A 16,042-nucleotide genomic window follows, 5' to 3' on the forward strand; every position below is an offset into this window, starting at 1 on the left:
AAAAAGAAGTGTTCCCAGCTTTGCCTATAAATATAGAGATAAAAATAAAAGCTACACGCTTTTAACTTGCAACCGAAAATTTAAATATAATGAAAGAAACAACCAGAAATTTCCTTTGCTTTTTGTATTTCACAACCTTTTGCACAGTACAACTTGTGTTTTCACCATGTGATTGTTCTTTCTCAATTGTCTTGGAAGGTGTATCGATGCCTCAACTTTCAGTAACAAACAAAGGCACACTTGAAAATGTGTTTGTGTCAGGTGGGCTGAAGGATTTGACAATGTGGCATTTAATGCTGCAGTCAGGCAGGAGAAATGGTACACAGGATCTCACTCCCAGCCCCAACCTGAATGCTGGAATGCCTGGCTTCTGCCACGTAGTCCTACTTAAGGCACCACAGGAATGCTGCCCTTCCACTAGACTTGCCCTTCATCCCTGAAGAACTGTGGCTTGCAACAGTTCCCCTTCCCTGCCTGAGGCATTTATTTGCACAGGAAAGGTCTTCAAAATTTCACTTATGTTAGTTTTAGGGCAAGTTAGCCAAAAGTCTCATAAAGGTAAAGTTCAAGATCAAGTGTAGCCCTGCAAAGGCCCTAACTTGGAAGCTAAAAAGGCAGCAGGCAAGCAGGTGAATGGGGAGGTAGGAAAGAGGGAAGAGCTCCTGATAGTTATTACTTAGTTTTTAGGACCAGACAAAATTTCCTTGGCAAAAAGGGAGAACAGAAAAGTCAGCACCTAAAAAATGAAATAAAAAAAAAAAATGGAGCACGTTACCTAAAGGGAATACTCTATTTAGAGAGAATCCATTTTCTTTTTTAAGTCAGTCACTTTCAAAAATTTAAGGTTGGCAGCACTCTTTTAAGATTATACACAAAAGATAACACAATAATGTATAAGAACGGCTACATTTTTTATAGAAAGCATCATCAATAACACACTCATCATAAATCCATTTTACCTGAATTCCCTTTAGAGATGAAGCACCCATGTAAAGAAATACTCCATAAAGTACTGGCATAGGAATAAACTGCACAAACAAGCAGAGAAAGGGAAGAGCATATTAAATACTACTTAACAATTTTAAATGCTTCATGAAAGACATCTGAAACAGTTGAAATACAAAGAGCCATATGCCTGCATTAATCAGACAAGTTGTAAATTCAGAGTCACTCAATTACAAATTAATAATGTTTCTCAGAGTATAAAGCATAAGAAGAATCTGGCTCCACAGTTTTATTTTCCTCTCATGGCTAGTCATTACAATATACTTTATTCACTATTAATAAAATTAACAGATCTACACAAAACCATGAAAGTGTTAGATATATACTTAAATTCTTTATTTAAAAGACTGCTCCGGAGAAGATCTGAAGACTAAAGCTATAAACCTCTGAAAAATATTCAAGAGACACTAAATACTTCTTACTGCTAAAAGAAATATTTTGTGCTGTAACCATATAAAATGGATGAATGATTTTTATGGAATGATTTTGTGTAAGAGACTATTTTAAATGTTCAGGTTCTCAGCATATAGTGTTTAGGTAAACGAGTATTTCCATAGATAAATATTTGTTTTAAATACTAAATACACAAAATGCATGTTCTGTGTGTTTTCAAAGTGAGAATTTTATGATATACTTAATAAAATACTACTGGGAAGTACAAGTTCTAAGGGCTTACTGCCTTCACTGTGACAATATGCAAGTCTAAATTCTGGTTTTACTGAATCCAGTGGCAAAACTCTTACTGATTGCACAGAGGCCAGATAATTCTTTAAACAGTATGAAGTGTATACATGGTATTATATATGCATATAACCAGACACCCATTTGAGTGAGTTCTGTTGAGTACGCAGGAAGCATGAGATAATCTCCATGTTCATTTCCAAGAAACAAACCACAGAACTTCTCTTCCAACTGTGAAAACATTTTTAAATTACCCAGAAATCACAAAATATTTTTAAATTTTCTAAATAAATTTGGAATTGGTATAACAAGACTGTTTCATGATAATTTGCCATGGGCCCAAAATATAGACAAAGTGCGAATCTTCATCTGCTACAGGTCGGTGGCAGAATTCCCTTGGACTTCAGTTAGGCCAGATTTTCATTGCAAGGTTTTTGTTTAAAAAATGCTAGAAGTCTCTAGGCATGTTATTATGCTAAATTAGAATTCCACCTTAGACTACCATTGTGTAACAAACGTTATGCTAGTTAGTAATGGGCCTGAAAAGAGCAGTCATTAAATAGTACAGTGACAACAGTGAAATGTTCAGTGCAGTATTCTTTAACTATTCCTTACTTCCCCAAATTACCTTCAGGATACTTGTCAAAAAGACAGATGAGCCCATAAGGACAAAAATCATGAGCCCTGTGACTCTTTGCTCCCGGATTCCAAGAAATTTCGGCTGCTCCCCTGGAGCGGAGCACTCCGATTCCAGTTTTAAGCTATTCACATGGGAAATAGAGAGGACAGTGGCTGCAACAAACCATGGCAATCCCATAATAGAGCACACACCAAGCATGACTGCCACCATGAGTAGGTCAAGATGGTATCCACATCCTTTCTGTAAAAAAAAATAATGACAGCAAGAAGATATAAAATGACATCTGAATTAAGGAGAACACTCCTGGCAGGCATTCCTAATGAACAGCTAGAGACGTGACTTGTAGAAAAAAAATTGGTTTCTTCTCTGTGTTATCCAGGTTGGGTCAGTGCTGATGGCAAACTGGTTATCCAAGGAGAATTCACACTAGTTCACAAGAAGTGCTCGATACTATTGGATTCTTTCCAGTTAAACGTACATATCATAAATCCACTTTACAGTGGGCACATAATAGCTCTCCTGCTTATAAAATAGATACTAGCAAGACACTGGAAAATGCATAAATTTTCTATCTTAACTAAATCTCTTTTGTGGATAACAGTAAGCAGAACATCCAGCTGCACTGCACACTTTCCACTGCACTAACCTTAATAGACCCTCAATTCATTCTTATACAGGAGGCAGGAAAGTATGTATTTTATTGTTACCTACACAAAAACTCTTAAGTTAACATTTGCAAAATCATTTTATGCTATTAAGGGCCATGATACCACAGTCATCCTTTTAAAGTTTTTAAAGATGGTAAGCACATGATAGTAATACATTTTCACTAATGTACTTCCATTGTATCTAAGAGCAGATAGCGAGAAATTAAGAGAAATAAAACTATACATTAAATTAAAATATAAAATCAGGTACCATTTTACTGATTTCCTTACTCAAAAGTAATATCATAAACATCCATATGGAAAGTAAGTACAAAACCTTTTGGTTTGGCTCAGCTCTGTAGTATTCAAATACTACATGAATTTATCAACAGGTGGATAGTGTTTTGCTTTTACAGTAGAGCATAAAATTCTTTGGTCAAATCTTCGATACATTTAAAAACCTGAAATTACAACTTGCACTTGAAAAGGAGAAATAATGAATGCACCAAGCTTGGTTCTATAGATAACTGTTACCACAACTGAGCAGGATTTTTCATTTAAATTTTAGTAGGTATCCAGGACCACCTCACAGATGCAAGCAGAAGCTCAAGCTATTTTCCTTTAAAAAATCAGGGAATTAGCTATCTCCACAAAATTTTGCAATATGGCAACAAATCCAGTGTCACAGTCTGATGAAACAGTGATGTTCATGCAAACAATGTGAATATGTTGAACCATAATCTTGCCTGTAAACCCATGCAAATGCCTTTTGACATAAAAAAAGTAACTAAACTAAACTTGGAAGGGTTTGCTACAGAGACTGCCAAAAGCTGAAATGTACACTATCCAGAATTTGCTATGGGAAGTATAAAAAAAGAGGGGAAAATGAGTTGGAAGCAAACAAATCATTTCTTTCTGAAGACAACTTTTACTTCTAAAATGGGAAGCGTCTGGGTTTATGAAAATGTAAGCCATATATCAAAATGAAAATGCCATCTTATTTGCTTACATTATTTAAAAAGGGGAAAAAGTAAAGAAAATTAAGAGAATCAACTCCAGCAACCTTCCCTCACTCCCCAAAAGTGCTTATGAGTCTTAACTCCAAGACACATCTTGACAAACTCAGAGATGTGTCAAACACAGATATTAGTTACATGCACAATGCACTCAAAGAAAGAGTTTAATTCTATATCCTAACAGAGACACCTTTTTTTACCTTCTGACACATTTATGAGGAATGTATCTGCTAATGCATACAGAATCCGAGAGCATTTCCTCACATTCATACATGATCTGAGGAACCTGACATATGGGAAGAAAAGGAAGCATAGCAACAGGTGATGCTACACCAGACCCCAGCAAAACTAAAACGCAGCAAGACAAGGGGGCAGCCAGGAGGACCATCTGACTCCCAGATGCCAGTGCTGAAAAAACACATTCCAAAGCTTGGCAGCAAATTCCTGCATCTGTCAAGTTAACCACATGCAATGCTATGGATTGACATGAAGAGCCAGGCTGACAAAGAGGGCAAAAAAAGAACATATCAAATGTCACAATCATCCAAGAAGAGGCAATGCAAAGTGAAGGTTGCAAATGCATTTGCTAAAGCAACTTGGGATTGGATTGCTGCTTATTAAAAGTATGTCAAAAAAAAGCCTAAGCTTTCTGCATATACATGTACAGAAACCTGCTGCTAGATTTTGCCCAACAGTTTTTCAGAGGGGTGATGTCCCTTTTTCTCTCTCCATCTGTAGGCAACTAAAGTGTTAGAGAACAGAGCAGGAAGTTGTCCTATGTTGTTTTAAGAACCCATTGTGCTTCTAAGGCTCAGTTTTATTCTTCTCCCTTCTTTAAGATAAGAAAAGCGTTTAAAAAAAAAAAAAGATGGGTAGAATCACAGAGAAAGATGAAGAGATTAAAAAAGTCCTGTACTACAAAATAAGCTCTGAGTAGTTTTTCAAAATCCAGTCCAGTAGAACAACACTGTCAATACCTGAAAAGACAATCAAGATGGTACTTAAGGAAATCATTAACGTGAAGATATTTTTCCTCAAGTGAATGGGCAAAAATAAAGCACAGATGATAGCACTTTCTTAATTGAGAATCTGTATTCCAGATTACATTCATAAAGACTTCTGTAAGGCAATAAATCACTGACACAGGACACAGGTACTACAGAGACCAAAAAAGAAAAAGCATAACAATTTAAAGGGGTGCTGTATAACATTTAACAAACTAGCATCCTCAAGTAGATGATCTCATGTTACATAATCTGAAGAAGAAAACAACAGTGAAAACATAAATTTTGACTGAATACCTTTAGTTTGTGTTCTTTTCTATTGATAATGACAGCTGTGATCTGCTGGTCCATAAAGATAAGGATAGTACAAAGCAGGGCTGGAATTACAGCAGCTATCACTGTCCACCAAGGATTAGGCCCCAGAGGAGTAATAAACCAGCCACGATCATCTCTGGTGGGCTATAAAAACAGTCATGCATGACCAGTCAGAACTTTAAGGATTATTTACATTTCAGCTTCACAAGACTACATACAAAACATTACTACCTATGTAGGAGCACTACAAAATGCTAAACTTCCTATGATAACCAAACAAGAAATTACACATAATGAAACCATCTGGAATGTTACAGACTTGGTTGTATTTGATTCAGTGAACCCAGAATTTGGAAGGAGCCCCAGAACGTTACAGCAGTCTAGGATTTGGGTGATTTGAGCCTTATTAATCTTTGCAGAGATTACATCAGAAAGCATGAAGGGGCCTGAAAAAAACATGAAGAGGCTCACTTAAATGATTTGTACACCTAAGAGGTTGCATAATACTTTGAGAACACAAAAATTTTAGAATAGTATCACTACTCCCTGAGGATAATAAAAAACTAATAAACCCACTATAGAGATTATTTTGTAAAATACTAAGGCAGTGCAATGTATCAACAACTTACCTTAAAAGCATTTGGAACCTGAAGTTTTGGCGATGGAATCCCAATGGCATAGTCGATTAAAACCATAGACAGAATAGTGAGAAAGACAGCAAAATCGCTGACAACAGATCGTACCTACAATTATTGAGAGAAATTACTATTTTAACTAAAACATTCATGTATTATTTAAGATTTTTCTTCACTAAGACATTTTGTGCTTACAGCTAAAACAATGTTTACTCTGATACAAGCTTGTAATAGAGAAAAGATGCAGTGTCCGCTTCAGCAGTTTACTGAATTTGCAATGCAGATGGAATTCATATTTACACACGACTAATGACAACCTTTGAATTAAAATAATGGCACACACCTTTGTTGGGAAGTATCGGCTAGTTTTGAACTGCTTCAGTGTGGATGACAGCGTTACTGTGGAAAAGAATAAGATGACAGACCAGAAGAGGACATCTGGAACATAAGGGCCATGATGACCACAGGCTCGTCCAACAAACTCCCCATGAAATTTTTTACATTCCTATTAGGGAGAGAAAAATAGTATTGCTCTAAGAAGTATCTGTGCTTACACTAATATTTTCTGTCCAATTTCTTTCCTAAATTGCAAGCAGACTGTATTACTAGAATAGTACAAGAATTCTTATATATTTATTTTTTTAAAACTTAAAACTCACTGTGTATGTATTTAGTCTGCACAGAAAACTCTCAAACTCTCAAAAATAATCTCTTTTTTAATCAGTATTAAATGATGAAGTCACTAAGACATACCATAAATAAAGAGATGATTAATATAAAACCAAATTTATTTCAAACTGAGTAAGTTCACTTATTTATTTTCTGTTTACAAATACAGATTTAGACTTACTAATTCTTTTCAAGAGTGGAAAGCAAAGTTCAAAAGCCACCAAGAGAAAGGCTGCTCCTGGTACATTGTGAAGAACTGCTTTTTTTTTAACTTCACAGGCCAAGCAACTGAAGAAAAAGCTATTTAGAATGTGCAGTATCAGACTAAATATTGCCTAAAAGGGACCAATACATTTATTACCACATGGGGGCAGCACATTCCACAAATTGTCTTTCTCTTAAAGAAAAAATCAACCTGATAAAATACCAGAAAACCCCAAATCTGTAATATTAATTCTATTCAATATAATTATGATCAATTACGGAGATACAGCAGAAAACATATCCAGCAATTCTCCATTACCATGCTTAGTTGTCTAAAATCATAGAAAGTACCTCTAAAAAAGTAGCTACCAGCTCTGGACTCACAATTCTTTCCCTCTCCTTCCCAGTGCCTCCACACTTATTAAGAAAAATGAAATGCAGCACCCAGAATCAGAGATTCCTAGCAGCAATATCCTACCAGATCAGGATCCTTTAGTGTTAGATTAAGTGGGTCACTGGCTCGTCAGACTGGCATCACAATACTGTGGGCTTGACACGTTATGAGAAACTTTGGCTTTGAACAAAGATTGACTTGGAAAAAAACACAGCTTTGATGACTGTGAGACAAAGGAGTGCAAAACCTTTTATACTGGTATAGGAGTAAACCAGGGGTAAATATGATGCACTTCCAACTGATGAAATAAAGGTTTCAGGTGGGGAAAAAAATAATCAGGAAATCCGGAAGAAATTCTCAAGATTCTGGGACATCAAGTAGAAAACTTGTCCTAGCCTGAGCTAGACCTTGATTATCTACTGAAAATGATTTTGTCACCATCAGAACAAGCATTTTACTCATACTTGTTTTGTCTTGATAGCAGAAGAATTGTTACTCCTACTGTTGTTTCTTAGAGAGAATGAAAATCCACATCTTCAGAAACATGGAACATTTCAACCAGACACAAGAAACTACATGAAGATATGAGGCGTAAAACAGACAGTGGGGTGAGTCTGACCAAATATTTACAGACAGCAAGGTCTAATCTCTTACTGCAGTACTCTTGAACAGAAGTTTCTTGCAGAAAATAAAGACACAAAAGTATGAAAAAAAATTCAGTTATTTCTTTGGCAACTATAGGAACTAATGAGAAAAGTTGGTCAGATATACTGCTACCTAGGTAAACTCAAATTTTGGTAATAAACTTTCACAGAAGTTTTAAAGGGTTTTATATAATGCAGCCAGCCTTTTACATTTATAGTTAAAACAAAATCTGTTATTTTAAATCTCCTCAGCTGCAAATGTACTCTGAAAAACACTGTCAGAGATCTGAGAAAGTGAGAGGAGGAGTCTGCCCCTGCACAGATGCTCTTAGAGTGTGCTCCAATTTTGAGAATATTCATTCTGGACTGCTGGAATCCCTTAGGCCAGCAGTTCTCAACTTTCTCTCTGCTGTGTCCACACCAACAGAGTTAAGGAGCAGTTCTTGCTCAGAGCAAGCCATGGAAGAAAGCTCTTGATTAATTCACAATAGGAGAACAGGAGCTCTTCTGCATTCCCATCTTTGAAAGAAAAAACAGTATCTGCTGGAGACAGTCCACTAGGTCGGCTTTTAAGTGTTCAATTTGATTATGCCTGTTGATTGGTTAATTCAGTTTTATTTTTTGAGAGAGCTGTTTAGTTTGGTGTCTTTTGGACTCAATTCCCTTTGTCTGTGCAATGAAATGACCCATTTTTGAGAAAAAGTGATGGCCCAATCTCAAAATGACACTAATCAAGTTGTAAATGTTACTTTGAAGAAGGCAAACTTGAAGTAATAAATTCTTTAAACTAAGAAAAGTGTACCACTTAGAAGCTAGTTACGCATCCACACAAGCCCCACAAACTGTAGCTTTTTCCCCTACCTCCCTGGACAAAACAAATAATACAGGCACTGAACAGCAAATGTTACAAAATTTCTCCCCTTCCTCTCTTTTATAGCCTGACCAGTTGCAAGAATGTTTTAGAATGTTTTAGGGGAAATAAATGCTTCTGAGTCTTTCTACACAAGGGAACTTTGCGTTTGCCATCTGGCAGAATTTAGGACAAATCCATTGTCATGTTTAGACTTAATCTCAGCCAAGCTCTTGTGCTAGTGTGTCAAGAAGGTTCCAAAGCAGAGCACAAAATGCACACACTTGCTTTAACATGTATTATCAAAGGTCCAAAATGCTCACAAAAGGAGATAACACTATAAAGTCCATGTAAATTTTTATTAAGTATATTTTATGCTTTATTTGAACAATATGATCACAAAAACATGGTATTTTTTTCAATATATTTGCTGCAGTAGGAGAGACAAAATTATTTGTACTTATGCCTTTATTTATTAAGTTCCAATATTTCACTTACTGACACAGTTAGGTTCCCCCATGGCACATCGGATGCAGATATATTGTAGTCCTGCCAGTATTGTAAGGTTTTATTGCTAGGATGTTCTGGCTCCACACAATTGCATCTGAAAAGACAAAACATTTTTTCCTTAATAATAAAATATATATCAGATATTAATCCAAATTATCAATTTTATAACATAATGAAATTATGCTGTACTTTGACAGAAAATTTTAGTTTAAATGAACTCTGTAAATGCATGCTTTGAAGCAGTTTGTAGTTCAGTAGCTAGTGTATTACTAGAGTATAATTTGCCGTGAGGTGCGTATGCATATATAGTACGTAAAGTGACATATTTAAACCACTGTTCACATTAAGTTTTACCGCCCATTTTCCTCCTGTTCTATTGATACTTCTGAGTGCAGTTTGTAATACTGAGTATGTGCCAGTTCTGTTCCACCCCCTTATACCTAAGATTTCCCTACATGGCCATTACATGCTATGTACAGTTCCAGGCTTATCCATTTCCCAAATAACAAACTGTCTGTACCTTCTTTCTTCCTCTTTACCAGAGAAATGCCTTTGCATACAAAACTGTCAAACTACCCAGTCAATTGACAGGGCTCTAAGAGTGTTGGCATCACCAGCACCAAAAACTCTGTGAACTCTATGTCCATTGATTTTCCTTTCCCCACAGCTGCTGTAGAAGCACGTTCTTCATTTTAAATTGTGTATTTTAACATACAAAAGGTGCCAAGGCAATGTGGGAGGACAATACTGCAAATAGGTAATTTAAAATCAAACTTAAGCCTTTAAAGCCTCTGAAGCAACTGTGGGAGACATTTTCTTTGACAAAGCCTTCAAAATACACAGAATACTTTGTAGGTTCCAAGATGACAAGTGTGCTTTTCAGTTCTCCTTAAATTAATCCTACTTTAATAATCTATAGTACCATCCAGCCTGCTAGTATTTTAATGTGCTTATGATGGCTTTAAATAGATTATGTACTCTCTCTGATAAAGTTTTCAGGAGTAGCTGGGGACAGGATAACATCTAACTATAGAGTACAGAATCACTGAGCATGCATTTGCATTAGCTGTAGCAGAATATCAGTTTATTCACTTACATATACCATCTATTTTCCTGTGGCTGTTTAACTTTCCACAAAATTACAATACTCATCCAGATTTGTACAATTTTCTAAATAAGAAATTCTACCATCTACATCATGAGTACACAACACTGCCATTCTATTCCATTTACAATACTATACATGTGACAACAGCCGCATTTAATATATAGATAGGTAAAGATGCAGGTTGTCTTTGAGCAATTCCTCGCTTTATTTTAAATGCAGCTATTTATCAAAGAAAGAGAAAACCCTTACAGCCCATGAACAAAAAGCAAAATAAAAAAGCAACTGCATTCAGAGAAATAGAGGGCCTGAGCCAAAAGTCCTTGACTGGATCTTTCAAATATATTGAATAGGCTTTGGATCAGGCCCTAAGTGCAAAATGAATGCGTGTTCAATGCGTAGTTCAAATATTACAAAATGAGTTAAATGAAGCAGGTCACTACTAGTGAGCTACAGTAGCATTATAAAGGCAACAAACGGTACAGCTACATTATTGCAAGGAGTATTGGATGTTCATGCAACGATACAGAGGTGGCTATGTCGGGTTACTGCTGTTCTCTGTGAGCACAGGAGCTTCTTGGCCCCTGATGTCCATCGCCGATCGCAGACTGGGCAGACGCTGGGCCATGGCCCATTAGGGTTTGATTACAGTAGGCCAAGGTGACATGGGCTGCTCAATCAGTCACTTCCTCACTAGAAGGGAAGACTGTGCCTGTCGCCAGCACTACATGGTACAGCTACACTTGCTGCAAACTGCAAAATTACATTTAAAAGTTAGAGGAGCCAAAATTTCTATTTCCTTAGAAACATGACAAATGAAGCTATAGTTTAACACAGCTCAAGTAATTCATCTTCAGATGAAATCATCTGTTTATTTCTATAGTAGTATCACTTTCCTTTTTCTCAGCATTCCAGTTTGGTCTTTACCAAGTTTCACAGGCATTTAGTGATGGCAGACTGATCACCAGCAACTAAGTGACTTCTGCGAACTCCACCCACACAGACCAAAATGACCCTGCACACTGCTTTTGTCACTGAACAGGTGCAGAACTGGGCCCTAACTGTAGAGATCAGATCCTGCTTTCTACTGAGAAGACCATTCAAACAATGATTTCAGTCTTCTGAAATATATATACAACATTATATTGCTTTCAGTATTGTAAGTGTTTTGGCAACACTGACATTTTGGTGAGATTGTACCACGGTATGACTGTCTTCCAGCGTCACACTAATTGCTTAACATTAGAGAAATGTGAGATAGTAAGACACTCCCTGTCCAATCCAGAAAACACAAGTGAAGGTATCATTCAGTGCCAGAACATGAAAACATTATCTACTGTGTCATTTCATAACACATGTAATTGCTTCAATAATAACTATTTCCCAACACAACTGACCTGCAAGGAGAAACTCACACTAGTGAAATGAGGCTTTCTAGTCTAATCGTTTGAATATTTTAGTCTCTTTCATTGCCATTTTTCACTTGAGAGCTGTTGGAAGAAAAAGTAAAATACACTGAATTGTTAATATTAATACGTCCTTCTATTTTCCTGATAAGAAATGTATTTCTTCTTGGATGTTCAAAATGCTCTTAAATTATTGTAAAGTTGTTTAAAGTGCTGAACACTTGTGTACTATGTGGAGTTTATGCTATTACCAAAAGAGTAAGAGACTATACATACACCTATATTTTCTAAGCAACATATTCAGCTCTAAATACGGTACCATTCAGCAATGGTACAAAGATACAGAAGGATTCATTTGATTCTCTTTCATCATGGCTAAGAAGAAACTGGTTTCTTTCATGGCTAAAATATAGGCAGGGAAGAATCTGACATTGGCTATGGTAGCAAAAGCATAGTTATCACTGTAGAGGGGAAAAAAAAAGTCTTTGCTGCCAATCTCAACACATTCATTTCATCACACTGATGACAGAACAATTCTTTTTGCATCTTTACACTTTTGGCTACTGCAAGACGTTCTGATCTCCTGGTGGCAATTTAGACATTTAAACATGGGTGCCTGCAGACTTCATGGTATCTGACATCCATGATGAGTTGGCACATACGAGAGGGTCTGTGGCAACTCGTGCCTTTGTTTTCAAGGCAGCTGGAGGCTGAGAGATCTAAAATGGCACTAGGTACCCGGTCACAGGTCACTCACTATCTTCTGTATTTAAAATGTCCATAATTTGCAGGTAGGCAGAAATCAGCAGAGCTTGCTTTCTTCTAGGGTATTTAAAAATCTAATACACCCTATTATAAAGTGGCTTATAAGTCTGAGGTATATTAATAAACCATTTCAGACAAGACAGTCTTCAGAAAATTGCAGAGCTGTTGTAAGATTAGAACTGACAAAAGGAGAAAGTAACAAAGAGTAACAGCCTGAACACGCTAACTGGAAAAATAACCAGAGCAAGGTTATTTGCTTTAAGTCTTTACGCCTTCCAAAGTGCTCAAGAAATCTCTTGCAAATCTCTTGCAAATCAGGATGGCTGTCAAACTGATATCCTCTGGAGCCTTCTCCTCTCTCCCTTTTGCAGGTGGATCAAAATTTCAGCTAAATATTCAGCACCAATCTAACTGTAACAGTATAGGCAGTATAGGCACTTGTTTCTTATGTCTCAATTTCATTAATTTCATTGCCTTGAGGCAGCCATCATCATTTCACTGCATGCAACATCTCCTTCAACTTGTACTGTTTTCAGAGAACAGAGCTAGGATTTGACAACAGCAACTTCAGGACATCTCAAACAACTAGCAGTCTTCTTTGTTCCACAAAGGGAATAGTTACCACTATACTTAATAGCACCAAAAAGACTGCAGGACTGCTCTTTCTTTGGACAATGGGAAAGGGAATATCGGTTAGTAAATTAGAAACCTGTTATTTTATACGTAAAGTTGGGTAATACTTCTCCCCTCCTTTGTAGATCAGTAATAAAAGATAAATATCGTGGCTACTCAACAACTAGTCAGCTGAAAGGTTCTGTACTAAATCCACTTTCATCCTGACTGTAACTTTCTGTTTAATGCAAAACAAGAAATGCATTACTGCCTGCGTCTATTTGTTCCATTGAAATTAACATCTGTCTGGTCCTTCCAATCCTTCCAAAATCCACCTTTAACCCCTGATTCTTCAGGTTGCTTCTTCACCATTTTCTTCTCTCTACCTGGTCACATACACTCTGTTCCCCACACAGATTTTAAATATGCAGCATGGTGCCAGTCCAGCTTTGAACAAGAGCTTCAGACAGTGTTTTGTGAGTACATAAAACACACTTAAATGGTGCAGCTCCTTTTTAAGCCCCATGGCCATTCATCCCTAAGGAGTTGCCATTTTTCAGTATGTTGTTTTCAAGACTAGGAGGCACTTACTATTGATGGTTTTATCCAACTCACAAGGCACTGCTTTGGATCTCCTATTTTTCCAGCATTTACATATTGCAAGCTATACCTATTTATACTTACTAAGGATCTGATTTAAAGAAGATGCAACTGCAGCTTCTTCATGATTAATCAATATACCATTTCCCCTTCCTAGAAGGGCAAAATGTCTTTCTCGCTCACTTAAGATATCTTGAGAATGAAATTTTCTCAATATGAATATTTATAATATTTTAAAAACTACAGGGAAGTATGACAAATAAGTTGCAAAATGTGCTTGTTTAAACAACATGTCTCACTGAATATCAGAGCACATATTTGGTAATGTGAGTAGGAAGTTTCTCCCCTAACATAGAGGATGCTCTACGAGTATGCTGTGCACAAAACAGAGAAAGAATAAGATGACAGTATGAAATGGAATATAACTAAGTTTGTTTTAAAGTAAGGTATATTAGAATATACGTGTAAGTATTCTTTATGTTGCATTTACAAGGTTGAAGGAAATATATCAATAGCAGAATGCTATGCATGTTTAGGTTGTGTCCAAATATACCATTTTCAAGTGTATTATGGGCATTCACAGAGTCCTTCTGTTTGTCTAACAATTGCTATGGGAAGGGGACAACAACATCATAAATGATGTCTTCTCTGCTATCTTGTACCTACAACACCTGTATATCCCTGGTACTATATTTACCATATTCCTTCTCATGCCAACATTCATAACTAAATCAAAGTCTCAGTGCAGAAGAGACTGGAAACAAAATAATTAATAGTGATGGAAAATGAAATTGTCAGTTAAGTTCTATTCTCAGTATCACGAAATCCTTTCACAGCACAGCTGTCATGGCAAGACAAGATTTTTTCTTCATTTATTCATGAGATCTGCCATCCTGAATTACGACCATGAAGTTAAGTAGCCTATCTCTGACAGTCACGAACATCAGTAGGCATCCACATATATTCTCTAAGGTTGGAAGTCTATATAGTTTAGTTGGTGAAGCTGAGGATGAAAATAGAAAAGCCTATAAAAAGTACCAAAACAATGCCTTCAGCAGCACAATAATTTCACAGAGAGAGAGAGAGAGAGAGAGAAAACTGAGGCAGGGAACTGATGTTAGAGTGAAGAAATCTCAAAGAATCAGTTTCTTCGGATCATACATCAGGAAGAGAACGTTCTGTCAAGGGGAAAGTCTAGAAAACAGATTTATAATCACATTGTAGTTTTTTTGTAGCTTTGATTTGAACTCACAAAGGTTGGATTTTATTAGCTGCCTAATGCAGCATGAAGTCCATGCATTCTTAGCAGTATTATGGCGTGTAACTGCCATACAAAGAAGTTCACGTGCAGTGTAACTATGTGGGGTATTGACAATTCATCTGAAAGCTTTCACTGATAAATATTTCTAGGATGCCACTTTCCCCTGCTTCCAAAGCTAAAAAAACATACACCTGAGGAGAAAAGATTCAGTATAATGCTGGTATGGAAATAACATATTGCCATACATCATAATGCTATATGGTCAGCTTAAGTTTCAATTGTCCAGTTGTGGTGCATCAATACACACAAATGTACTATAACAAAACCACACAAGAATTTTTTATAAGCCTTTCTAGATTTTGAAGGCATTGTGTAGACCAGCTACCAACAAAAAACTCAATGCTGTGGAGAACTGCTTAACAAGGAGATCTGTTTTGAAAGTAGAGGGGATGAATAGTAGGAAAGAATAAAGCAAGGTAGCCACTCTCTGGCTTCACATGAAGGAGAAAGAGACAAACAAGTCAATTGGGTTGGGCAGGCATAGGGAAGTCCTAGAATAAACAGAATAAAGAAAAATAATGTCTAGATTCCAAGGTTTGTCAAGAAGCAAAAGGGAACCAGCAGTTAAACCCAATGACAGCAGTTGCATGGTTCTGGGAAGAAGAGGGATACTCTTAGCCAAAGACACACAGGATATAGCACAGTTATTTAACTGTAGGAAAAAACTATAAAGGGGAAAAGAAAACTCTATATTCATATCTAAGTTCAAAGAAATCATTACAGGAATTGGAATTCAATTACATGCCTGGGATCGTAATGAACACTTCTGTGCTTATCACCACTGATTCTTCTCATTCCACCTGCAGCTTAAGGGATACAGGGTATAAACCAATCTAATTTGCATCCAATAATGATGTATTTAGATTAAGTTATATAAATAATAAAAGATGTAAAATTTCCTTGTGCAAACAGTGGTATGCACAAAAATAATCTTCACAATGCCTTCTAGAAGTAATGGTTTCTATAGCCTGCAAACGATACTGAGATTGACATGATCTTGGCTCTCTAATTACATCAGA

At 36.5% G+C, this 16,042-nt stretch overlaps 1 protein-coding gene across 13 annotated transcripts in view; it reads right to left on the reverse strand.

Annotated features, from left to right (window-relative positions):
• The window catches only part of SLC4A10 (solute carrier family 4 member 10), a 152,405-nt gene that overhangs the window by 13,978 nt on the left and 122,385 nt on the right, over positions 1-16,042 (reverse strand). For all 13 annotated transcript variants that reach the window (XR_004358115.1, XR_004358113.1, XR_004358114.1 and 10 more), the window contains 6 exons: positions 9,203-9,308; positions 6,287-6,448; positions 5,938-6,051; positions 5,291-5,452; positions 2,315-2,566; positions 960-1,028 (listed from right to left, as the gene is read on the reverse strand). Coding sequence is in view for 10 of the 13 variants with exons in the window: in XM_032693750.1 (XP_032549641.1) it covers positions 960-1,028; positions 2,315-2,566; positions 5,291-5,452; positions 5,938-6,051; positions 6,287-6,448; positions 9,203-9,308 (865 nt within the window). In the remaining 3 variants the exon portion in view is untranslated. The remainder of the gene's footprint in view (positions 1-959; positions 1,029-2,314; positions 2,567-5,290; positions 5,453-5,937; positions 6,052-6,286; positions 6,449-9,202; positions 9,309-16,042) is intronic.

This window comes from Chiroxiphia lanceolata, chromosome 7 (assembly GCF_009829145.1).
Source record: "Chiroxiphia lanceolata isolate bChiLan1 chromosome 7, bChiLan1.pri, whole genome shotgun sequence".
Lineage (NCBI taxonomy): Eukaryota > Metazoa > Chordata > Aves > Passeriformes > Pipridae > Chiroxiphia > Chiroxiphia lanceolata.